The sequence below is a fragment of the Felis catus genome, chromosome E2 (genome assembly GCF_018350175.1).
Source record: "Felis catus isolate Fca126 chromosome E2, F.catus_Fca126_mat1.0, whole genome shotgun sequence".
In the NCBI taxonomy this organism is placed as follows: domain Eukaryota; kingdom Metazoa; phylum Chordata; class Mammalia; order Carnivora; family Felidae; genus Felis; species Felis catus.
The window spans coordinates 44850249-44877733 of record NC_058382.1 but is presented as its reverse complement, the minus strand read 5'-3'; the positions used below and the strand labels follow the sequence as shown (position 1 = coordinate 44877733).

At 35.7% G+C, this 27485-nt stretch overlaps 1 protein-coding gene across 13 annotated transcripts in view; it reads right to left on the bottom strand.

The window, feature by feature from the left end:
- Positions 1-27485, bottom strand: part of NFAT5 (nuclear factor of activated T cells 5) — a 118008-nt gene that overhangs the window by 25376 nt on the left and 65147 nt on the right. For all 13 annotated transcript variants that reach the window (XM_045046663.1, XM_023245636.2, XM_045046664.1 and 10 more), the window contains 6 exons: positions 27143-27335; positions 24924-25114; positions 22620-22792; positions 11757-11891; positions 11585-11637; positions 2341-2473 (listed from right to left, as the gene is read on the bottom strand). In XM_045046663.1, the coding sequence (XP_044902598.1) occupies positions 2341-2473; positions 11585-11637; positions 11757-11891; positions 22620-22792; positions 24924-25114; positions 27143-27335 (878 nt within the window). The remainder of the gene's footprint in view (positions 1-2340; positions 2474-11584; positions 11638-11756; positions 11892-22619; positions 22793-24923; positions 25115-27142; positions 27336-27485) is intronic.

Here is a 27485-nt window from a genome sequence, read left to right as displayed (position 1 = left end):
TCATATTCTCTCTCACATAAACCTGAAAAGATGATCACATTTTATAAAATACAAAAAAGTGAAATTATGGGAAGATTCTTTGATTAGCTATATCATAAAGGCAGAAACTGAAGCATTACATCTTATTACAAAGTTTGCACACTACTTATTTATTCAATTGAGAGTTTCTGAGAGTGAATGCTATCTACAGAATATAAAATATGAAGAGAAAAACTTAAAAGAATAAACATATGTTAATGATTGCCTAAATGTGGCCAAAGATAGTCAATTAGTATAGGCTATAAAGCAGAGGACTTAAAAGCTGTTTTATCTGGCAATCTATCAAAGGGAAATTTCTTTCTTTTTTTTAAGTTTATTTATTTTTGAGAGAGAGAGAGAGAGGATGTCAACAGGGGAGGGGCAGAAAGAGGGAGAGAGCAAGAATCCTAAGCAGCCTCTGTGCTGTCAGCACAGAGCCTGATGCGGGGCTCGAATTCCTGAACCGTGAGATCATGACCTGAGCCAAAATCAAGAGTCGGATGCTTAATCCACTAAGCCACTCAGGTGCCCTGGGAAATTTCTAGTAATCAGCATTTATCACTATGAAATGAAGATTCTTAGTGCTGACTCTAAGCACTTTAAAGTCCTGATGTTCTTCATCAGTAATCAATATAAACAAACAAATGACAACAAAACCTCAGGACTGCAAAATCTTTTAGGCTACCCTGACCACATACATACACTTCTTTCTCCCCTTCCCACACAAATGACACAGAAGTTCATTAGGAAGAACGTTCTTCTGTACCAATTATGCCAGCTTTTGCTGCATGGGTAAGCTCCTCTTCACATAAAATATTAAATGCCACTATTTAGTAATTAGCATTTAGTAAAATGTGTTAACTACCATTATTTTTAAATAAAACTTTCTTGGATTTTTGAGACCTTCCTAGAAAGAGAACAATTAAATATGTGGTCTGAGTATCTTCTCTTTCCTGTTTTTGTTGAAACCAATATATTATTTCTAAACTTTGCCTTTTTCTGTCTGAAAATTTTACTGCTGATCTTTTATTCTAACACAACTATTAACTTCATTAATGTTATATATACTGCGGCATACTTTTGTAGCAGACTGGTGCATAATAAGCAATGCTGTGAAATCTAGACATATTTTTTAAAAGGGAGACACATTAAGTGAGAGAAAGTATTATCAAGACTAGCTACAACTCTGCCCTAGCTACTGTTTCCATTACTTTTTCTTGCTAGGGCTTTCTTTCCCCACCACCTTTATTCACTTTGTACCTCACTGAATCCTGAAGTATTTGGGAATAACATAAACAATAAACTTTTAAATATGGAAGAACTGCTAATTGTGACGTATGCCTGAGACTGGAACGAACTGAAGCAATGGTAAACATGGCAGAAATCAAGCCTAGGTCAATGGAACATGTGAAGAATTTTAATTAGCAAATTAAACTTTCCAAACCGTTCTCCCTACTTTTGCTACGAAAAGGCTTCTCTTCTTCAGGCAACTAAATCAATGTAGGCAAAAAATTCCTAAGAGGGGCATGTGAGTGGCTCAGTTGGTTAAGAGTCCAACTTTGGCTCAGGTCATGACCTCACAGTTCATGAGATCTCACAGTTCACAGCACACTGGTCTGCTGTCAGTGCAGACCCGCTTCTGATCCTGTGTCCCCCTTCCTTCTGCCCCTCCCCTGCTCTCTCTCTCAAAACTAAATAACCATTAAAAAAAATTCTTAAGACACTTTTTACCCAGAGATCTTCTAACCTTTTAGGATTTCAATTGCTTTTATTGCTCTGGTTTCTAAAGCAACTATTTTACCTAAGTTCTTAAATTATATTTAAAATACTTATTAACCAGCAGTCTTTGATATTTTTGACTACACAAATTAGAAAATGTTACAGGCATATAACTCTATTCGTGATTTTATCATTTATCAATCCAAGCCTATCTCTCACTTCTCCCGAAATGCATCCTATAAGCCAGACTGAGACTAAACTATTAGCAGTTACCCAAAGTTGTCACTTTGACCTTTCTGCACATAAAAGGTCCTTAATGAATGGCACTTATTACTAAGGAGTAATTTGTATGATATAATTTTGAAGAGTAGGACTTGAGAGCATTCCTAGCTTTTCTTTAACCAGGACAGCACAAGGCAAAATGACACCCTAGATGTAAGAGCAAAAGCAGTATTTGGTGGCTATCTTCTTAGGAAATAATGCCCTTAGTATCAACTCATCTTAGCATACAACTTTTTCATTTTGCTTGCTGGACTTCAATTGCTTCCAAAGAACTAGAAATTAATTATTGGTTTTAGATCAGAATTCTTTATTTTGACATACCTGGGTCTGGAGTGTAAGTGAATGGCTGAACATCATGAGATCTTCCAGCATTGGTCACTACATATATTCCCACGGATACTGGCAAAGTTATATGTTGGTCATGATATGGGGGAACCTTCACAATAAGATGATTCTAAATTTAAAGGAAATAACAAGAGTCAAAAAGAAGCAATATTTAAATTAAAATTTTGAAATAAAAATTATAATTAAGTAGATTTCCTTTTAGCAGCAAAATGTAAAGAGTCTGACTAGGGAAAAAATGTATTTTAAAGCTCAGATTCACAGGCATCGGGACATTAATCTTAAAATTGCCTTTAATGTTTTACAGTGGCTTACAAGGTCCTTTTCCTGTCAACTGTATCTCTTTTCCATTCTCCCCCAGCTTGTTACACTCTGGCTACACTGACCTTCTTAGTCCATTCTTTTAACATACTAAATTCATTCTTTTACCTCAGAGGCTTTACAACTTGCTGGTCTCTCTCACTGGAATATTCTTCCTTCACCTCTTCAAATGTCTAGTTCCTTATCCATTGTCAGGTCTTATTCAAATGTTACCTCCACAGAGAAGTCTTCTGTGACCATCCTATCTAAAGTAGCACCCTTCCCAACCTGGTCACATAATCTTGTTTATTTCTAAAATAGCATTTAGCACCACTTGAAATTACTGTAGTTATTTGCTTGTTTTTTGTCTCTCTCCAATCACAAGAATGTAAGCTCCATAAGAACCTAGGATGTTTTCTTTTTCATTCTATATCCACTGTTAAGTATCTTATATAAAATACATGCAAATATATATATATATATTTTTTTTTTTCAACGTTTATTTATTTTTGGGACAGAGAGAGACAGAGCATGAACGGGGGAGGGGCAGAGAGAGAGGGAGACACAGAATCGGAAATAGGCTCCAGGCTCTGAGCCATCAGCCCAGAGCCTGACGTGGGGCTCGAACTCCCGGACCGCGAGATCGTGACCTGGCTGAAGTCGGACGCTTAACCGACTGCGCCACCCAGGCGCCCCCATGCAAATATATTTGTTGAATAAAAGAATGAATATAATTTTAAGGGAAAAATATGTCCACCAAGCACAATGTTAGTTATCATATGTTTTGGACAACATTAATTGTGAAATGTACTTTACAATGCAATTTACACTACTTCCTAACCATGTTAATTTTCATTTAAAGTCAAATAGAGCAAATCAAAGTTATTTTTTGTCAGAATAGTGGCAGAAGCATCCTTATAAGAAAAAAGTTCATAAATGCCTCACCAGCACTCATTCAAGGGGACTGCATCTTCTTGGAAGATAACCATGAACCATATCTGACTTATGCCCTTCTTCCCCAGTACATTACAGAACTGGGAAGGAATATTAAGGGGTAATGATTATGTTTTTCTACTAGGATGTGATATGCAGGAGGCCAATACTGACAACTGAAGGTGATATGAGTTTGATGACATTTGTTATTTAGCTAGACTATAGTTGGTTGATTCAGTTGAATAGATCAAATGACAAGTGGGATCAAGGTCAAGGTTTCAATTTCTGAGCACTTACTTTGTTTCTAAGCTATCTTAAGACACTATGAAATAGTCAAAACAGCTTCTGATTTATGGCAGTTAGGCTTCTTAAGCCCAGTTAGCCATCTCAAAAACAAAACAAAACAAAACAAAACAAAACAAAACAAAACAAAACAAAAACACATTTTTAAGCCAGGTGAAAAAAACATGTATACATGTATGTCCACAGATATTGAGGGACAAAAATCTGAGAGCACAGATTCAGTGCACATGAGGTCATCAAGAAATGTACCTGCAATGATCCAATTTCTAAGCAACAGTTTTAAAATTCCATCGACTCTTAATTTTACTCTTTTGTTTAAACACTGTAACTATGTCACAAACTACCTACAGTTAAAGAAATGGTTAAATAGATGTTCTTGTGAGGTGTCCTCCTCGTTTGTATTTAAAAACTTTTATTACACTTGCTTTGGAGAGCATACTTAAACTTAATTTGAAATCTTTAAAAAACTAGAGGGCTTGGGTGGCTCAGTTGGTTAAGTGTCTGACTTTGGTTCAGGTCATGAGTTTGGGCCCTGCATCAGACACTGTGCTGACAGCTCAGAGTCTGGACCCTGCTTTGGATTCTGTGTCTCCCTCTCTCTCTGCCCCTCTCCCACTTGTGCTCTATCTCTCTCAAAAACAAACATTAAAAATTTTTTTAAAAAATGGAATCTTTAAAAAACCAAATGAACTGGGGCACCTGGGTGGCTCACTCAGTTAAGCGTCTAACTTTGGCTCAAGTCATGATGTCATGGTTTGTGAGTTTGAGCCCCACAACGGGCTCTGTGCTGACAGCTCAGAGCCTGGAGATTGCTTTAAATTCTGTGTCTCATTCTCTCTCTGCCCCTCCCCTGCTTGTGTTCTGTCTCTCAAAAAATAAATGTAAAAAAAAAAAAAAAATTAAAAACAAACACAAATGAACCTATTTAAAAAAAAATTTTTTTTTAAACGTTTATTTACTATTAAGAGACAGAGAGAGACAGAGCATGAGCATGGGAGGGGCAGAGAGAGAAGGAGACACAGAATTCGAAGCAGGCTCCAGGCTCTGAGCTGTCAGCACAGAGCCTGACGCGGGGCTCGAACTCACAAACCGCGAGATCATGACCTGAGCTGCAGTCAGACACTTAACCGACTGAGCCACCCAGGCGCCCCCAAATTAACCTATTTCGATACTAATCCTTCATACTGCCTCAATCTGAATCTAGAAATTCTACAAGTGATTTGAAATAAAAAATAAGTAAATTATGAATAGTGACAGAAAGTTTGCTTCTTTAGAGGTGCCTGGGTTAAGTTAAGAATCCTGCTTGGGATTCTCCTCCTTCTTCTCTCTCTCGCAAACTTTTATTTATTTTTAATGTTTATTTATTCTTAATGTTTACTTATTTTGAGAGAGAGGGAGAGAGAGAAAAAGTACACATGAGGTGACAAATGGCAGAGAGAGAGAGAGAGAGAGAGAGAGAGAGAGAGAGAGAGAGAGAATCCCAAGCAGGCTCTATGCTGGCAACACAGAAACTGCTATGGGGCTCGATCCCACAAACCCTAGGATCATGACCTGAGCCCAAATCGAGAGTCCAATGCTTAACCGATTGAGCCACCCAGGCTCTAGTTCCCTTTATTATTATTATTATTTTAAAGTTTATTTATCTTAAGAGAGAGCAGGATAGAGAGAGTGCAAGCAGAGAAGGGGCACAGAGAGAGAGGGAGAAAGAGAGAATCCCAGGCAGGCTTCGCAGTGTCAGCGTGGAGCCCGACGTGGGGCTCAAACTCATGACCCATGAGATCATGTGATCCAAGCCAAAACCAAGAGTCAGATGCTTAACTGACTGAGCCATCCAGGTGGCCCCCGCCTCTAGTTCCCTTTTTGAATCACTTCCACATTTCAAGCTGTGAAACTCTCTTGCTTTCTTTCAAAACAAACTTATCTTTAACACTATATGTAAAGGCACATATAGAGAGAAAAAAAAGACTATATGTATGTATATCTATATATATGTATGAGATCTATTACAGATTGATTTTTAAGATATATATCTTTTATATATATTTAATGGGCAATTCCTACAGAATTCATCTGGAATTGTTAAAATGGTAATAAATAAAATGACCCTGCATACCTATTATGGCTTTGAATAGAAGAGCCAAATATTAAACAAAGAACTGTTTTCCCAGATTTAATTAATCTGAATTTTTAAATAATAAAAAAGTTTAATATCTGAGGAGTTGATTTGGGGATTGCAAATGAATAGTCATTACAATTACTCGTAATTTGCAAAGTTATCTTTATTTTTAAAATATTTTTAAAGTTTATTTTTTTATTTTGAGAAAGAGCATGAGAACGCACAGTAGGGGCAGAGAGAGAATCCCAAGAAGGCTCTGCACTCTTAGTACAGCGCCCTACACAGGGCTTAAACTCACAAACTGCAAGATCATGACCTGAGCTAAACCAAGAGTCAGATGCTTAACCAACTGAGCAACCCAGGCACCCCAGCAAGGTTACCTTTAAGTGGTCTTTTCTACTATACTATCTTTTCATCAATTTTTAATATTGTGGAGGTCCTTTTAGCTTTTCTGTAGAGGCCTGATATTTCTGTATGGACCACAATTTCTTTTCTGTTGCTGTTTGAGTATCCTTCCCTCTAAATGTTTAATATTTTAAATAGATTTTATTTTTTTTAAGTAATTTCTACATGTGGGGCTCAAAACCACAATCCCTAGATCAAGAGTCACATGCACCACTGAGTCAGCCAAGCACTCCTAAATGTTAATTTTTTTAAATTTTAATATAATCTGTTGGATCAATTCTTTATATCTCCACTGTGATCCCATTCTAAAACACTTCCCAGAGAGTCCCTTAAGAAAAAAAAGAAAAAAAAAAAAGAGAGAGAAAGTTCTCTGAAAAAGATAAACTTAAAAATGAAGAGAAGAACCACAGAATTAATGAAAAATCATATTATGTTTTAGTCTGTTATACATACTTGCTTGCAAAAACCCCAGGACCTCTAGATATAGCCACCAAATAAGGACATTAACTCCTTTTCATTCCACCATGTCTTATTTTTATGATTACTCTTCTTTAATCTATGGTAGCTGGCATTAACTACCCTGCAAAAAAGTGTTTTAAGAATATTAGCTACCCCATGCCTCAAAGGTAAAGAAGGAAGGAAGGAAAAAAGGATAAAGGAAAGAATGGAGAAGAAAGGAAGGGGGAGAGGGGGAGGTAGACAAAGAAGAGGAGGAAGAGGGAGGACAAGGATGAGGAGGAGAAGGAACAAAGACTTCTTAATATTTAGTTCTTTTTTTTAAAAAAATTTTTTTTCAACGTTTATTTATTTTTGGGACAGAGAGAGACAGAGCATGAATGGGGGAGGGGCAGAGAGAGAGGGAGACACAGAATCGGAAACAGGCTCCAGGCTCCAAGCCGTCAGCCCAGAGCCTGACGCGGGGCTCGAACTCACGGACCGCGAGATCGTGACCTGGCTGAAGTCGGACGCTTAACCGACTGCGCCACCCAGGAGCCCCAATATTTAGTTCTATATGAGACAGCAAGTTAAGACTATAATTTGTTTGGGGACATCTTATTAATATTTTGTGTAATTTATAGGGTGAGTTTCTCCGTCTCCAGAACTAATTTTCTTATCCAAAAAGCTGCATCACAGGATAAGGTAATAGACAGATAGATAGATAGAAAGAAAGGAAGGGAGGGAGGGAGGGAGGGAGGAAGGAAGAAAAGAAAAAGAAAGAAAGAAAGAAAGAAAGAAAGAAAGAAAGAAAGAAAGAAAGAAAGACAGACAGACAGGCATATTACTAGCAAGGGAGTTTACATTAATCTAACCAACTCATCAAAACCCAAAACATTTTTATGGCACACACAGAAGTACTGCATGGATAAATAAACCTTCAGTCAGGACCAAAACTATAGGTATGCAAAAACCTGGTTGAAATCAGGGTTTGAAGTGCCCTCAGGAAGAAAAAGGAACCACAGACCCTAGAGTCCTCTTTTTCTTCAAAGTAAATAGAATAAACTAACAAGTTTTTCATGAGTATCTGTTAAGTGCTTAATATTATGAGGAACACAGAAGAGTCATATTACATTGCCCCTAACTTCTAGAAGTCCTCAAGAGGAAGCCACTGTTGGTTCATGGAGAGTGGGAATGGTCTGATCTAATAACTTGTATAAGAAATCATAAAATGTTAGAAGGAACCTCAAATAATCTAGTAAAAAAAATTGTTTTGAGACAGAGGGGGTGCAAGTGAGTGAGGGGCAAAGAGAGAGAGAGAGAGAGAGAGAGACAGAGGGAGAGAGAGAAGTAGGGCTCACCTGAAGCAGGGCTCATGTTTACCTGAAGCGGGGCCTGAGCTTACCCAATGTGGGCCTCGAACTGAGTTCATGACCCGAGCTGAAGTCAGATATTTAACAACTAAGCCACCCAGGTGCCCCCATCTAGTAAAATTTTATAGACTAGAAAACTGGGGCACAAAAGTGTTTTTTTTTCTCTTATTTAGGTAACATAGATGGTTAATGACAAAGCAAGTGCTAGAACTGCAGTTACGACAGAGATTGCCCAGGGGCGCCTGGGTGGCTCAGTTAAGTGTCCAACTTTGGCTCAGGTCATGATCTCATGGTTTGTGAGTTCGAGCCCAGCGTTGGGCTCTGTGCTGACAGCTCAGGGCCTGGAGCTTGCTTCAGATTCTGTGTCTCCCTCTCTTTCTCTCTCTCTCTCTCAAAAATAAATAAAAACATTAAAATAAATATCAGCAAAACTGAAAGCCAACCGACACAATGTGAGAAGATATTTGCAAATGACATATCAGAGAAGGGGTTAGTATCCAAAATCTACAAAGAACTTATCAAACTCAACACGCAAAAAACAAATAATCCAGTGAAGAGAGGGGCAAAAGACATGAATAGACACTTCTCCAAAGAAGACATCCAGATGGTCAACCAACACATGAAAAAATGCTCAACATCACTCATCATCAGGGAAATACAAAGCAAAACCACAATGAGATACTGCCTCACATCTGTCAGAATGGCTAACATTAACAACTCAGGCAACCACAGATGTTGGCGAGGATGCGGAGAAAAAGGATCTCTTTTGCCTTGCTGGTGGGAATGCAAGCTGGTGCAGCCACTCTGGAAAACAGTATGGAGGTTTCTCAAAAAACTAAAAATAGAACTAGCCTACGACCCAGCAATTGTACTACTAGGCATTTATCCAAGGGATACAGGTGTGCTGTTTCGAAGGGACACATGCACTCCCAGGTTTATAGCAGCACTATCAACAATAGCCAAAGTATGGAAAGAGCCCAATGTCCATCAATGGATGAATGGATAAAGAAAATGTGGTATACATATATACAGTGGAGTATTACTCGGCAATCGAAAAGAATGAAATCTTGCCATTTGCAACTCTGTGGATGGAACTGGAGGGTATTATGCCAAGTGAAATTAGAGAAAAGACAAAAATCATATGATTTCACTCATATGAGGACTTTAAGAGACAAAACAGATGAACATAAGGGAAGGGAAGCAAAAATAATATAAAAACAGGGAGGGGGACAAAACAAAACAGACTCATAAATATGGAGAACAAACTGAGGGTTGCTGGAGGGGTTATGGGAGGGGTGATGGGCTAAATGGGTAAGGGGAATTAAGGAATCTATTGAAATCATTGCTTCACTATATACTAACCAATTTGGATGTAAATTTTACAAAATAAAAAATAAAGTTAAATTAAAAAAAAAAAGAAACCGGAACCTAAAAAAAAAAAAAAAAAAAAAGAAAGAAAGAAATGAAAAATAAAATAAATAAATAAAAGTCATGACATCCTTTAAAAAAAAAAAAAAAAAAAAAAAAAAAAAGACAGAGATTGCCCAGGGGTGCCTGGGTGGATCAGTCAGTTAAGATGCTAGCATCTGCTCAGGTCATGATCTCATGATTCATGAGTTTGAGCTCTGCATCAGGCTCTCTGCTGTCAGCACGGAGCCTGTTTCAGATCCTCTGTCTCCACTCTTTCTGTCCCTCTCCCACTCAGGATCTCTCTTTCTCTCAAAAAAACAAAATAAAACAAAACATTATTTTAATAAATTTTAATAAATTAGCATTTATTATTTAGAAGTTTATAAATAAACTTAACATTCAATAACATTAAAAAAAAAAAAAGAAAGATTGCCCGATGGTATATGCGACAAAGGAATGACTGTTAGGTCCTACTACCTCTTTTTGACAGCATGTGGTAGCATAAACTAGAGGAAAACTTTCTACAAAGCATTTGTCTAGGTATATAAAACCCCCCACTTTATATGATACCATATACTTTACTAAGACTAAGGTCTAGTTTTTGGTGATCTTGAAGACCCTAGAATTTCCCGTCTGATAGAAGTTATCTCTGACTGGGGGCTCTGACTATTGAACAGTCAGTACAGAACAATGTGATTTATGAAGGGGACTTATGGCTTGGGTAAACCTCCTAATTGATAATACTCTGCATATTGTCACACATGGATGTGCTGAGAGTGTAAGTAAGGTTTCCCTGAGGGCAACAAAAGCTTTGTCTTTGGGACCTTCCCACACCAAGCTCTACGAATATTTCCCTTTGGCTGGTTCTGATTTGTGTCCTTTTGCTGTAATAAAACTGAAATTAAATATAGTGCATCCTGATGTCTGTGAGTTATTCTAGCAAATCTGAGTGGGGAGTGGGAACCCCTAAATTTGAAGTCATTTGTTAAAAAAACGAGAGTGGTCAGGAGACCCCTGAACTTGTGGCTGGTATCTGAAGTAAGGGCAGCCTTAGGGAATATTGTGCCCTTAGCTTTGAATATGGCAATATGTTATAACAGATATACATTTTAAATTTTACTTTTTAAAAAATAGAAAGAAATAAATTTAAAAACTAAAAAGAAATTATAAACGTTTTTGATAAAATGGTTCATCTCTAATTTTTGCCTCTTTCAGCTCTCTGCTTGCTTTCATGTGCTTTGACTCCAATTAGTATTTAATGGTAAATTTTAGGCTTTAGGTATTTTACACATTAGTTTGTTTCTGCTTTGCTGTTCTCTCCCTGTGATATACACCTGTATGTGCTACTCTTCTGCATATGTCTTCTATTTGATTGGTTCATAAATTTATCCTTCTCTTCTTTGCTAGTACCAATTTCTTTAAGTTTGATACCATTTGTTCTACATCCTAATTCTCAAGTCAGTTTTTTTATCCTTGTTTTTAAGCTCTTTTTCCTTGTCATTTTGAGAATAATACACATGATGAGGTCCTACAAATACAGACTCTTTAACAGAAGTATAACAAACAGTACCTCTGCAAAAAAATTAACTGACAAACAAAACACTTCAGGTACTCAACAAATAAGTTTCCCTTTGATTTAATCAAATAGTAGGTTAGGATAATCCAAATCCTCAGAGCAAACAAATCTTATAAAAGAAATGTCTCATTTATTAAAAATGATAATTTACCAATGCTCCTAATTTTTAAAAATAGAGAACTGTGGAATAATTCTACTTCAATTAAAGAAACTCAAGAAAGAAAATGAAATGATTTATATGAAACCCACATAAAGAAGAAATTTAATCTGTTGATTCAGGAAAATTTCAGAACAAAACTAAATTTCTCAGAGAGTAAACAAACTAAAAACAAAACAAAATAAAAACAAACTATAGAAAGGCTTAAATTATACCTGATGAAATAATTCCATGTCAATTTCAGCTTCTGACTTCCAAGAGTTTTCATCTGATTGAAATAAAAACAGTAATTTACTAAAATTTTGAAACTTTTTTTACTTTGTAACTATACCTTTATAACAAAGTATAACATGCAACAATCTCAGTACCAGTACTATGCCTACTTACCAGAAATATTTTCTTGGAAAATAACTTTAGTTCCTTTCAGAAAGTTCTTGCCGATTAAAAATACTTCTTCCTCTCCTTTCACTGAACAGCTATGCAAGCTTTTCTTTAAGATTTCTGGCACTCCTGCTGGCTGAGCTGTGGGTACACATAAGCGTTCCATAAAAAGAACCACCAACACTTATTTCTTTTCTAAAATCAACTCAATTATCCAGTTCTAAAGAAGTTCTCTTTGTTGACCCCTGAGTTTGACTTCCTGGACTGTGCAACTTAACTTTCACCCTAACAGAGAAAAAAAACCCAGGAAAGCCCTATTAATTTTTAATAACTCTTAAAAGATTTTGTAGGGATGGATTAATGTCTAAGATTAGGTTTTATTACAGGTCATCTTTGTTTTCTCATTATGTGAATAATAAAGTTTTAAAATGTGAGCTCAGGCATTTTTTTGTCTTAGTATTTTTTAAAAATTCTACTTAAAAACAACCTTGTCCCACAACCCTAACCTCAAAAATGTCAGCTATGCTTTGCCATTATAGTACAAGATTTCTGAGGCAATGTGTGCCTCTGAGTGGTACTGACGGTTTCTTTAAGTATCTACACCCAGGACTCAAGAGGCTTCATACCAGAAGAACACCTAAAAACAGACTGAATCCAATTTAGAATAGTTTTTTCTACCAGGGGATGTCCCTGAATTAGGATAACCTGAGCTTAAGAAATAAAATGCACTTGTTTTTAAATTTAACTAACTAACCACTGCTAAAATTAACAAAGAAGTTGAGGGGCGCCTTGGGTGGCTCAGCCAGTTAAGTGGCTGACTTCAGCTCAGGTCATGATGTCACCCTTCATGGGTTTGAGGCCCACATGGGGCTCCATGCTGACAGCTCAGAGCCTGGAGCCTGATTCAGATTTTGTGTCTCCCTCCCTCTCTCTCTCCTTCTCCCTCACTCGTGCTCTCTCTCTCCCAAAAATAAGTAAACAGGGGCTCCTGGGAGACTCAGTCAGTTAAGCACCTGACTTTAAGCTCAGGTCATGATCTCACTGTTCCTGAGTTCGAGCCTCACGTCGGGCTCTGTGCTGACAGCTCAGAGCCTGGAGCCTGCTTTGGATTCTGTGTCTCCCTCTCTCTTTGCCCCTCCCTCACTCATGCACTCCCTCCCTGTCTGTCAAAAATAACATTAAAAAATGTTTTTAAAAAATAAGTAAACATTAAAAAAATTTTTTTAAATATAACACAAATAAGTTGGAAAGTACTGAGAGGGGCCAGATCTAACGAATTAATTATAATTAGCCTAACAACTTCCTCATGCCAGGATTTCTGTGAGAATTTTATAGGTATTGCTGAGCAAAACAGGTTTCAAGGTCAAGTAAATCTGGGAAATAATGGATTAAAGTTAAATGAACAAAATTAATATTCAATATATACTATAAATAAATATCCAAGAAGTGAATATAGTATCCAGTTTCCCCCTTATGTTAGACTCCAGAAACATTCTTCCTTACTGATACCTAAGGACTGATTTTCTGGGATGCTAGTGTATGCAAACAAATACCTTTTAAGTACTCAAAAGAACTGCTCCCCAGGAGGTTAAGCACTTGGACACAGATTATACTATGTGGCATTTTAGTAAACCCTCACAACATATGCACTGCAAAGGTAAATTTAAATATGGCTTATACAACTCACCACCTTCTAAATTAATAAGATATTCCACTAAACTTTAGGAAAAGCTTTTTTCTTAGACACTTCTATATTTAAATAGTTAATTTTATCCTTATAAGAATACAATATGGGAAATATTTAATGTCAAAATATTCACTGTTCCTCTTTCCCTAGGTCCTTCCTCGTGAAAGGCTGTAATTCTTGCTCCACTCGCATCAGGACTGGCCATGTGCCTTGTTTGTATAATGAAATGTGACCTGAAATAATGTGCCAGTTCCAAGGAAAACCTTTATAAGAACCTCACATGGTTCCACCATTTCCTTTTTTCTTCTACTACAAAAATGGCAAAGTTCCAGATAAGGGCAGCTTCTTCAGCCTGGATCCGACAATGAAGAAAATGGATCCACTTCCAAACCACAGTCAGTATTATCACAAAGTGAGGGAGAAGTAGGACTACTGTTGAACGCCACTGAGTTTGTTACTGCAACATCATTTAGCCTCACTTATTGATACAAGCTAGTAAGCATCCTAGCCTTTTAAAATATTTAAATGGCAAATGACATTTTCAGGAATGTCTAAGAGTTTAAAAGAAATTGTGAATGTATATCCATATACATTGGTTAGAACACACAGGGTTAATGCATGAGGACAATGGAAATGGTTATTGGTCACGTGTTGGCAATCATATACCCCCTTTAAATGAAGAATTAACTAATTTATAGCTTTTTAACGTTTATTTATTTTTGAGAAAGAGAGAGACAGAGCACAAGCAAGGGAAGGGCAGAGAGGGAGACACAGAATCCGAAGCAGGCTCCAGGCTATGAGCCGTCAGCACAGAGCCCAATGCGGAGCTCAAACCCACAAACCATGAGATCATGACCTGAGCCAAAGTCAGATGCTTAACCAACTGAGTCACTCAGGTGCCCTTAATTTATAGCTTTTTAGAGTAACACTGGAACTAGATATTTGTTTTGAAAGGACATTAAAAAAAATACTAAATATTACTTTGAGTAGAAAACAAGAGGTGCAAAATTATATGAACACACTGTATTAACAAAATGAATGGAAAGTCTATAACCTTTCACCCCATTTTCAAATACTATGTGGAAATTCCATTTCAGTGATGCTTATCAAAACTTTTTTTTCCTATCTCATTTTTTCCTTTTATGTATTAAGGTCATAAGATGGCCAAATGAGACTCCTCTGAAGGTACAACGTGTATATATCTTCTACATACTTGTATTTACATTATACAAAGAACTAGTCTGTTACTGTTCAAGATAATTTAACTTTTGACCTTAAAAGGTCTTTTCTATTAAAAAGTTTAATGGTTACCCAACAGCCCAGACATTATATTAAATAGAAGTAAAGTCAGTATTATTTAAGCATTAACTATTTTATTTTTATCTTTAAGTAATTAGTAAACCAGTTCTTCAAAGTGATCACACTGCTTAAAAAATTGTAACACAAAAAAAGCAGCCACTTTTCTGATATTATAAAAACAATGTGCTTCTAGATGCTTTTCAAATAGTAGCCTCAAATATAAAGCTGAAAAAGGGCACCTGGGTGGCTCAGTTAGTTAAGCAGCCAACTTCAGCTCAGGTCATGATCTCCTAGTTTGTGAGTTCGGGCCCCACACTGGGCTCTGTGCTGATAGCTCAGAGCCTGGAGCCTGCTTTGGATTCTCTGTCTCTCTCTCTCTCTCTCTGCCCCTACCCCGCTCACACTCTGTCTCTCTCTCTCTCTCTCAAAAAATGAATAAACATTAAAATAAATAAATAAAGGTAAAAAAAAATGAATATCTGAATACTGAAAAATAACAAAGCAAGTATTTCAAAGTGCCAAAAGAATTAAAGCTTTTTGATAATGTCTCTGAAGAGTTGGAAACTTTACTCAATGATATTATCCTTTTCTTAAAGTTGTGGGATACACAGAAACAAGGGAGGTAGAAACATGTTAAATTCAGTCAGATTTAATACAATAATCATAGTAAGATAAAATCCGATACACATTATAGCAAAGAAAGCTATTTCTTCTTATTTTGCTGTATTTAAAAAATTAGTATTTGGGGTGGATACTAAAAAAGTATGCAAGCTGATACTCTTAGATTGATCTAGTATCATCAAATAAAAAATGTATGACTGTATTGTCTGCAGAAATAGAAATACATCAAGAATATAAAAGGGGAGGGGCACCTGGGTGGCGCAGTCGGTTAAGCGTCCGACTTCAGCCAGGTCACAATCTCGCGGTCTGAGTTCGAGCCCTGCGTCAGGCTCTGGGCTGATGGCTCGGAGCCTGGAGCCTGTTTCCGATTCTGTGTCTCCCTCTCTCTCTGCCCCTCCCCCATTCATGCTCTGTCTCTCTCTGTCCCAAAAAAATAAATAAAAATGTTGAAAAAAAATTAAAAAAAAAAAAAGAATATAAAAGGGGATAATTCTTCCATCCCCTTAAAAACAAACAAACAAAAACCGACAATGGAGCCAATGGTCATTGTTAAACTAACAAATACAAGTAGGACTTCTTTTTCAACGTCACAAAGCACATGAATTCTGGCAATAGCCCTTCTTTCCACTGAGTGTTTCTAGATGGAAGATGAAGTGTCTGTTTCCTCTCCTCCCTTCCACCTCTATCACCTTTGGCCCCTCTTTCTTTTTTACCTCCCTCTTATTTTCCTGTTTCCTTCTACCTCCCATTCCAATTTAACCCTTCATACTAACCTATTTCCTCTTCACCTCTCTTTCTACTCCAATTGCTCAAACCTGCCAAAAAGGTTATATTCATGGAAATAAACATAAACCAAAAACCCATAATCAACATTCTTATTTTTAATTTTTTAAATAAAAAGAATTTTTGGGTCCTTTGTTTCACTGTGTATTACCTATATGTTTACTTTTCCTCTTCCCTCATATCCCACTCCAAAGCCGAAGTGCAAGCCTCAGGCTTCCTAAGGTGGTCAGGTTAAAATTCAAATTCTTTAGCTCAACACACAAATCTTTACAAAAGAGATCTTGCCTAGCTCTACTAGCTTCAAATCTTACTACTTCTTCATAGTATCTTTTTATTCCAATCATATCAAACTCTTTTTAATTCCCCTAAAAGAAGCATATTTCATGGAGTAGATTTATATTCACTGTTCCTTCTGACGAGGATAATCTTCATCTAAACCCTGTCCTGCCCCGGCTTACTTCTATTTGTCCTTCTAGATACTGCACAAATATTACCATCTCCAAACAAGATGTTCTTCTTTCCTAATGTTTCCATTGTACCCTACTGATGCATCTATTGTTGCTTTTTTTTCTTTTTTTTTTAAACAGAGAGAGAGCACATGCGTGCACAGGAGAAGGGGCAGAAGGAGACAGAGAATCTTAAGCAGGCTAGATCTCCCCACTGAGAGATCATTACCTGAGCCGAAATCAAGAGTTGGATGCTTAACTGAATGAGCCACCCAAGCACCCCTGCTATAGTCTTTATATCATTTTATAATAGGAGCATCTGACTCTTGATTTCAGCTTGGCTTATGATCTCACAGTTTGTGGGTTTGAGCGGGCAGTGCAGAGCCTGCTTGGGATTCTCTCTCTCTCTCTCTCTCTCTCTCTGCACCCTGTCCCCCATGCTCTCTTTCTCTCAAAATAAATAAGCTTAAAAAAAATTAGCTATGAAGTCTTCTCAAAACATTGCTAAGATCCAACTTTGGAGATTCTAACTAAGCGGCTTTTTTTTTTTTTTTTTAAATCCTAAGTGTACCACAGAAGACTAACAAATAGCCAGGATTGAGGCACAATGCATTTATATTGAATAAATGATGACAGAATGTCAATCAGGCAGTATTCTGTTAGAATACAGTACTGTTTCTATGAAGTAAATTGTAGCCCCAATAAGCACAACTGTTAAAAAAAAAAAAAAAAAAAGCCCATCTGAACAATTTTACTGCCTGCCAAAATTTGCTGACCAATCCAATGAATACAAATATTTTGGTAGTAAATCATATTTTGTTTTCAAAAATAAGTCAAATAAAATTATTGAAAACAGGGGTAAAATGATGATAAAATTAAAACAAAGAATTCAGTTCCCTTCAATATTTTCAGAAAACTGATGTTAAAACAGGGAGTAGAAGTACAGAGAAATGGTTTTTTACTTTTAAAAAAACTTGTCTTCTATTAGTCACAAATGAATTTCAAAGAAATGTTAAACAAGAAAACTGTCCACCATATGATCCAGCAATTCTATTCCAAAGTCTATACTCAAGAGAACTGAAACCACATGCCCACACAAAACCTGTGCACGTATCTTCATAGTAGCGTTATTCACAACCAAAAGTTGGAAACAACCCAAATGTCCATGAGTGGATGAATGGATAAACAAATTGTGGTATATCCAAACAATGGAATACCATTTAGCCAAAGTGCCTGATATATGCTACAGTATCAGTGGATCTTGAAAACATTATGCTAAGTGAATACAGCATAGAAGCCAGATAAAAAGACCACACAGTGTATGATCCCATTTACATGAAATGTACAGGCAAATCCATAGAGACAGAAAATAGAACAGTGGTTACCAGGGTCTGGGGTAATAGAATAGAGAGTGACTAAGAGTTACAGGATTTCTTTCTTTCTTTCTTTCTTTCTTTCTTTCTTTCTTTCTTTCTTTCTTTCTTTCTTTCTTTCTTTCTTTTTTTAATGATTATTTATTTTGAGAGAGAGACAGAGCACAAGCTGGGGAGGGGCACAGCGAGAGGGAGACACAGAATCTGAAACAGGCTCCAGGCTCTGAGCTGTCAGCCCAGAGCCCGACATGGGGCTTGAACTCACGAACTGTGAGATCATGACCTGAGCTGAAGTCAGACACTTAACCAACTGAGCTACCCCAGCACCCCAGGGTTTCTTTTTGAGGTAGCAATAAAAATGTTCTAAAATTAGATAATGGTGATGGTTGTACAACTTTGAATATGATCTGAGCTGAAGTCGGACACTCAACCGACTGAGCCACCCAGGCGCCCCGTCAACTTTGAATATGATAAAAAATTGTACACATTAAAAGGCTCAAATGCAAGGTGTGCAAATTATATCTCAGTGAACTATTATAAAAGAAAAAAGAAACCATCTTCTATGGGACAGAAAGCATAAGACTGACTGTACATAAATTTAAGATAATTAAGTGCCTATATGTCAATACCCTTATAAGCTATACAATTTAAGAAGTATATCTGCTATTATGTTAAAATTGATAAAAATAAAATCTTTCCTATATTCTGCAGTAGACACCAGCTCAAAACAATGAACAACAAAAATAATCAGATTATCTCCTATTTCTTTGTTCATTTCCTAACCTGAACAGTTTCATCCCTCTCCTATTATACAAAAAGTGAAACTAATCATTTCTATTTTATTAATAACACAGTACTATTGTTAAGATCAAATGGGATAATGTAGCACTATTATTAACAGGAAACTCCATTAGATTAATATTCACTAGAGAGGTGAAATGAGTGAACTACGGAAGAGTTGGAACCAGGGCTTGGGCATGATTATCCCAATCTTCTTTCCTCTCTCTTCTGCATCTGCCTACATGCATAAAGCATACATTTTAAACTTTTAATATTTATTTATTTTTGAAAGAAGGAGAGAACGTGAGCTGGGGAGGAACAGAGAGAGAGGGAAACAGGATCCGAAGCAGACTCCATGCTGACACAGAGAGCTTGACGTGGTGCTTGAACCCACAAACCATGAGATAACCTGACCCTAAAGTTGGACACTTAACCAACTGAACCACCCAAGTGCCCCTCACCTGTAGGGCACCTGTTGTGTGTCCTAATGCTAATATTTAAACAACAGTAATTAAAAAGTAATAAAATTTTTTTAATATTTCATTTTGTTACCAGTTTAACAATAAAAAAGACTGACCAACCTGCAGACTGCTGTGTAGTGTATTTAAAGAAAACTCATGATCAAGTAAAGTTACACTCTGAACACAGAATAAGGACATTCATTACATAAGATGACAGGTTTTTAGAAAAATCAAATCACCAATCCATTAGGAATGTACAGGTCAGGAGGCTTAGAGGTGCCTGGCTGGCTCAGTTGGAAGAGCATGTGACTCTTGATCTAAGGGTTGTGAGTTCAAGCTCCACATTGGGTATAGAGATTACTTATGTAATTTTTTTTTTTTTTTGTAAGAGTCTTAGACTCTTGCCTAAATGATTAGATCTAATTGATATTCATAGAAATCACTATTAGAAATATTTTAAAGCTAGCTATACATTTTAAGGAAAAAATCCTATTTGCATGAAATGCTATGAAAATAACAGTAAGAAATAAATAGGGAAATTATTGTCTAAACATATTCGCAAATTAAAAGAAGCATGGCAACTATTACTGTCTCTTTATTTTTTTATTTCTTCTTGCAAAAAATATTAAATTTGAGAATTGACACACAATGTTACAATAATTTCAAATGTACAACACAGTGATTAAACAACTCTATACCTTATGCTATGCTCACTATCATATGTTAGTGTTATCATATGTTAGCTCAGCTATCATATGTTACCTACCATGCAGTGCTATTCTAATACTATTAACTGTATTTCTGTACCTTTTATTCTCTTTCATTCCATAACTGGAAGCCTGTATCTTCTACTCCGCTTCATCCATTCAGCCCATCCCCCAGCTCCCTGGCAGCCATCAGTTTGTTCTCTGTATTTACAAGTCTTATTCTTTTTATTTATTCACATTTCTTTTGTTTTTTAGATGCTACATATAAGTGAAATCATATGGTATTTGTCTTTCTCTGCCTGACTTACTTCACTTAGCATAATACCCTGTAGGTACGTCTATGTTGTCACAGATGGCAAGACCTCATCATTAGTATCCCTTTCTTTCAAAGAAAGTACTGCTCATTTGTATCTAATTCAATTTCTCTAAGCAGATGGAAAGTAACAAATAGTCAATTAAAGGAATAAAAATATATATCCTACATCTCCATAATAAATGACTTCTATAAAAGAAAATGGAAGGGACCATATAGGTATTCAAGTAAAATCCCCCAACTGAAATCTATTTTCTAAATTCATAAAGTCTAAATTACACAACATAAATCTCCTAGGTAGAGGAAGCAGTTCACTAACACAATCTCGTTCTGTAACTATTGCCCTAACCATTCAGAGGCCATGGCTAGGATGAAATAAAGTGCTCAAACTTGGTTTCAGCACTGCAATTTTAAGTGACTGTAATGACAATATAGCATAGTGGCTAAAAGAGGCTGTGAATCTTGGTCTTATTATTTACTAGCTATGTGATCTTGAGGAAGTTATTTAATCTCTCTAAGTCTTAGTTTCATCAACTGTAGAGTGGAATCCATATAAGGTAACAGAGAAGAGTAAATGATACAATGCTTATAAACAAAATCCCCGGCATACAGAGTTCAAAGCATGTTAACTTTTATCATTAACTGTATATCCTTTCCACTGTGCGCTGCTGCTTCTAAGGGCTGTCATATCCACCCCCCACCTCGACTCCCAGAGAGAGAGACTTTTTGAAATATGGACATATATTATCTTTAATAGTGATAATTAACAAATGATAATAATTACAGATGAAATTTCAGAAAATCATGTTTTCTATTTCTTTTGTATTCTCTACCACCTTTAGCTGAATATATTTATATCTTAACCATACCTTAATGAAACAGAAAATGAAGAACTGATTAAACAAACTAATGAAAGAAAGAGCAAATGATTACATAAAGTTGGCAACCATTTGCCAGTCTCTGCTAAAGTAGTAGGATGTGAATTATCTAGCATTTCTGGCTCTGGCCTCCAGAGAATGGCTATGGTCATGCTCAAAGTATTACTTCACATAAAAAAATAAATGCATACACACCACTAAAATTGGAACTGTATCCTAGTAAGAGTCAAGTTGGAACATATCACAAATTATAGTAAATCCAGAATTGGAGCACCCCAATTAGAAAAGCTTAAGAATTCAATAAACCATCTATAGACTCTTTATTTTGTCTTTATCTAAATATAATAGAATGGACATGGAATATATGATCTGTAAAAGCAGTCTATTTATAATTACACATCACCCAGAAATAGCCTAAAGAAATACTAGTATCAAAACAAATTTGTTATAATAACAAAAAATAGAGAAATCCAACTGAGCTCTCTTGAGATCAGAAAGATATTTTAGTACTTTAAAAAAGACTATGATGTTTGCTAAGCTAAAGTACGGCTATAAGCATTTTTGAGATGAATTAAAAGAAAGGGAAAATAAGATTTACAAAGGATGAATAATTTGACAAAACAAAAATACAATTACAAAGGCTGTGTAACTCTCCTAGGGGTAGCAAGGGCATAATACCCAAAACAACCCAACAGGAAATTCAATTGAATGGAACAGTCTAGTCTGCTCTTCTGGATTCAGGTGTAAATTATAATGAAGCAATGCTAAAGAAAATTACACTCAATGAAAATCTTAAGTGATACATAAGGGAAAAAAATTTCTATTTACTGCTTGTAATAATGCTCATTATAGGGAAACCAGAATATACTGTGAGGCACATACAATAATAAGATTAAATTTAAACACACACGTACACACATCATTTACTTCCTAAGCCAAGATTAGCAAAATAAGAATTATGATTCCCACTTGCGAAAACTATACTTTAATGCTTTAATTTGTAATCAGAACTCCAACTGCTGTATATTTACAAAGTTCTACTTACCTTAATGTTTCTTATGTTCTAATACCAAACAGACTTAAGATCAAAGCAATTTATCACACAGTGAAGAATCCTTTGGCTTTGGAATTTAATTCAGGTAAACCATTCAAAGTACTTTTTTAATTTTTTTAATTTTTTTTAAATTTTAAGTAGGCTCCACAGCCCATATGGGGCTTGAACTCACAACCCTGAGATCAAGAGTCACATGCTCTAGCACCTGAGCCAGCCAGGTGTCCCCTCAAATTACCTTTAAAAGTAGTATGGGATAATAATAGGGAACTACAAAATGCTACATATCTTCTCAATTTTACTTGATATTATCCACCTATAGTCTAGGAAGCCTGACTACAACTTTTAAAATGCTTCAAATTTTGCACCATTATAAGCTACAGTCTTTAAAACATCTGAAATTTAGCTATGTCTGAAAATTAATAGAAAACAAAACAAAAAAAAAACTTGATATGTATTTTCTTACTTACTACATAAAATCGGAGAGGAGGGTGTTTGCAGTGTCAAAGTGGAGCCATCTTTCCTTGTGATATTAACTCTAAAAACCAATCTTGCACGAGTGCTTTTTTTCTTGGAACCAGCAATTCCTATTCTGGCTTCAACATCAGCATTCCTCAATTTCAATATCCCTACGCAGTCCACCCTGACACAGAAAAAAATACATTAACCAATATTTTCTGTTATATAAATAGCACAATATTCTTAACCAAGTAAGTTTCTTTTTTAAAAAATTTGCTAATTATTTTTTGAATATGTAATACAATCATAACGTTCCAAATTCAAATAATACAGAAGGGTAAATTCTGAATATTCATAATTCTTAACCTTGACAACTTTTCATTTACAATAATGCAAAAAGTAGTAAAGTAAAATCACTATTTCAAAATCGGAACGTAAGTAATAGCTTACAAGAGATATTTTTGCCATTTTTTCTTTTCTTTTTTCTTTTTTTTTTTTTTTTTGAGAGAGAAAGAGACAGTGCAAGCAAGGGAGGGGCAGAAAGAGAGGGAGAGAATCCCAAGCAGGCTCCACGCCCAGCACAGAGCCCCACATATGCCTGATCTCACGACCACGAGATCATGATCCCAGGCAAAATCAAGAGCCCTATACCTAACTGACTGAGCCACCCAGGCACCTTAGCCATTTTTTAATTTTAATTTATTTAAAGTATGCTCAACGTGGGGCTCAAACTCATGACCCTGAGATTAAGAGTCATATATTCTACTGACTGAGCCAGCCAGGCATCCCAATCGCTGTTTTTAGAAAATAAATGGGGGTGCCTGGGTGGCTGTCAGTTAAGCATCTGATTTCAGCTCGGGTCATGGTATTGGGTTCTTGAGTTCAAGCCACACATCAGGTTCTGTGCTGGTGGTATGGAGCCTGCTTGGGATTCCCTCTTCCCCCCTCTAATTCTGCCCCTTCCCCACTTGCATGCTTGCTCTCTCTCTCAAAATAAATACATAAATAGATACATAAATGTAGCCTCTTTATTTTTGTAGCTAATTCAGATATTAAAATAGAAGGAATGAATTTTACTTAAAAACAAAAACAAAAACACACTAGCAAACTGTCCCCAAAAGAACGGAACACTACATAGCCATTAAAATATATGCCAAAAAATATTTACTATATGGAAAATGCTGATGGTAAGTGAAAGCAAGGTTACAAAACACTTATAATGAATAAGTTCTATTTTTATAACCAGTAATTCCCTTCCTTTCTTCCACTATATATATTTTCATAATTTTCAAAAGTTAAAAAACAAGTCTACTATTTTTCAAAAATTTTCTTTTCCAATTAACCTCTTATTACTCAAAATGGCTTTCAAAAGGAAACTGAAAATTAAATAGAGAAATGTCATTAGCTATTTCAATACAAATAATTACAACATAAGTCTACCCCTTATCAATATATTTGCTGCTGTTATGGTTTCAAATTTAGGATAAAACCCCTTAACAAAAGGCTTAAGAAAAAAATGTTTTAATTTAAATTATTAACACCTCATATTTTTTAGGCAATGAAAATGCATATGGCGGGAAAAAAAAACATACTCCCAGTACATTCTTTTTTAATATAGGAAAACAAAAATAGAAAGTGAATTTAGAACAGCAACATGCTTTTCCACATCAGGATGGGTCAAGGTACCATGAAAGGTCTCTGTCAAATAGTTTTCTAATGCAAATACTAAGAATTTAGGAGAACAAATCAAATGGTTTGTAGTTTTTATTTTTTATTTTTATTTTTTTTAATTGTTTTTTTTTTTCAACGTTTATTTATTTTTGGGACAGAGAGAGACAGAGCATGAATGGGGTAGGGGCAGAGAGAGAGGGAGACACAGAATCGGAAACAGGCTCCAGGCTCTGAGCCATCAGCCCAGAGCCCGACGCGGGGCTCGAACTCACGGACTGTGAGATCGTGACCTGGCTGAAGTCGGACGCCTAACCGACTGCGCCACCCAGGCGCCCCTGTAGTTTTTATTTTTAATGTTACTTTTATTAGTCCCAACAAATTAGTCCATATTATTTCCAAAAAAGCCATTATTCCACCTGGCTTTTATTTCCTTGCCTTTCATCATAGGAATTCTATGGCAAAGGGAAAAGAGCTCATTTTGACCAATTACCATTCTGCATTAATCTACGTTTTTATTTGTAATGTTTAAAACATTTTAATAAAATACTCAAAATCTTCTTTTTTTTACATTAGAAACTAAAATTTTTTTCCTGCCCACTGCAAAAGTGTAATGTATACTGAAAAAATTTTTACTAAGTACTCACGCCAATGTCATGTTGTTGCTTGGATCAAGGCCAACTTCTATAACAGTAGTGCCTTCAATGTCCACCTCTTTACAGGGAGTTGTATTTCGCCCAGTTACCCTGCAGGCCTGATAAAATCCATGTGGTTTCACTCGACCAGAGTCATTGCCCACAAACACTTGCAACACTACTGGCTCATTATGGCCCTCCAGCTGGAGTGAGATAACATAGAACATAAAGACTAATTAGCATTTCAAATAATCTAATTGTCAAATCAAACATTTGAGACCAAGTTCTACATTTATAAATAGATAACAGTAAAGAAATAATTTAAATCTTCAAGAAAACCAAAAGTAAAATATTTTCATAAAGAGGAGAATTGGCTAAGTTTTTGCAGGAAATTCTAAGTTTTAATCCTGTAATAATCACATTTTGATTAAAATGTTATATGTTTAATAATAAATTGTCATTTACAATTAATTTGTACAACCAGATGCAAATGAATACACAGTCTTTTATGTATTTATAAATTTATGGACTGCCAAAGCATGTGGGTTACTCAAAATTTACCATCACTACTAACGGAAAATTCATTAAACTATGTTAGTGGCATCATCATCATCATCATCATCAAATGTGTACACATACTGAATTTTTACTCTTTTAAAACTATTTGAATAGAAAAGTATTTGAAGTACAGCTATATAAATAATAAGGAAATGTAACTCATTTGCATAGGTTAGATACATGTCCACAACATCATGAAATTCTGAGCCAAAACATTATGGTTTGAAAAAGTGTTAGTTCAAACCAGGATCTATGGATCCTTACAGGTCTCTAACATGCTTTCATAAATTATAATTTATAATTTGTTGAAGAATGAATAAATAAAATAGCATTTGGGAACAAATCTTTCCAATGCTGATTTTTGTTCATGTTTATAGTTAAATACTGAAGCTACTAATATAGAATGCATAAAATCACAAAATAACTTGTACAATGTACACCAAAGTACTTTAAAAGATTCATACATCTTTTGTAACCCAGTATAGCAATATCTCTGTGAAATGATATCATGAGGGAAATAAGTAGACAAAGAAGCAATCTACCTAAGCCACTAGCAGTACCTAGAACAGTGTCTGGCACATAGAGGGGTGCTTATTTGTTGAATGAATGAATAGATAAACTTTTAAGGTCAATTCACTCCCTATCAGAGATAATTAATCTAATAATACTTCTGACCAGAGAGTACTTAACCAAAGCATAACTTAAAGTCAGATCAATATGGGTTAAAAATACTAACCAACCTATCAAAATGTCTGGTCAAACAAATATTTATAGAAAGCATGACTTAAACTTATCATTTACCTATTTCTTCTGAGTCTGGGGGAATGAGGATGGGGTTGGTGTGACGAGTAGCAGAGGGACAGGAGTGATACTGTACGTGGGACTATTAACCAACCTTATTAATGACCATGGATAGATTTCCTGATCCTAAATTTCTACCATTATTCCATTAAAATTTAAAATGAAAAGCAAGCCAAGTAAATACTAACATTACATTTACACAAACTGTGTTTAACAAGAATTTACCACGTGACTAGTCAAAATTCCTACGTTTAATGTTTTACAAGGGGTAGGAACACTTGTTAAACATCCCCCACTCACTCCTTTTTGGTTTATCTTCAAAGAGAAATATTCTTTGTAACAAAGTTTCCCAGGGGCTGAAATTTAAGTCCCTTTTTTCTTCTAGTCTAAATTCTGAAAAGATGAAGAATCAGTTAACATCCTATTTCTCAAACTGAAGATTTGAATTATCTATCAACTAATTCTTTTCTGAAATGAATAGTCCTGATTCCTTTAGCCATCTCAAAAACCTTATTTTTCCAAGTCCATACTAATTTCTACAATATTTCACTTTAAATGAATTCACTTTAAAATTTCTTCTTAAATACTAAGTTTGGGAAGAACTGAATATAGTTGCTACCAATGTCAAATATAAGGGGAACATAATTCATAAATTCCAAATATTATTGGGAACACATTCTCACTTCCCCTTCCATCTAAACTAAAAATCAAATTAAAGTAACAATACTGGGCTTATGATTCAGTCAGACTTGCTTTAATTTCCATTATATACGGTATTTCTACCATTTATTTTAGGCAGCTTTTGCCAGTTAAAAACAAAATAACTAGTAAGCAAAACTGGAAAAAAATATTTTGCTAAATAAAATAAGTACCTTTACTGTAGGAAAGCCTTGCTGTGTTCTATCCTTTACTGAGCCACGGCTACCCTCAGTCAGGTACCGAGCTCGGTGCTGGGTCTCAGGCTGTACAACTATCTTCAGCTCCTTTCCCTCACTTTTAACAGGATACTGTCCGCACAACATAGGGCTCTTCTTTACTCCACTGCCTTTTTGGTTTTCCAATGTTCTGAGAAGTCAAAGCACAACACAGAAAGAGTATCAAGAAGAAGTTTTTTGGTTTTTTGTTTTTGTTTTTGTTTTTTTTATTTTTACAAAAGTCATCTAAGGTAAAGGAAGGAACAGAAAAGGCAGTGTCATTAAAAACAACTGATAATCC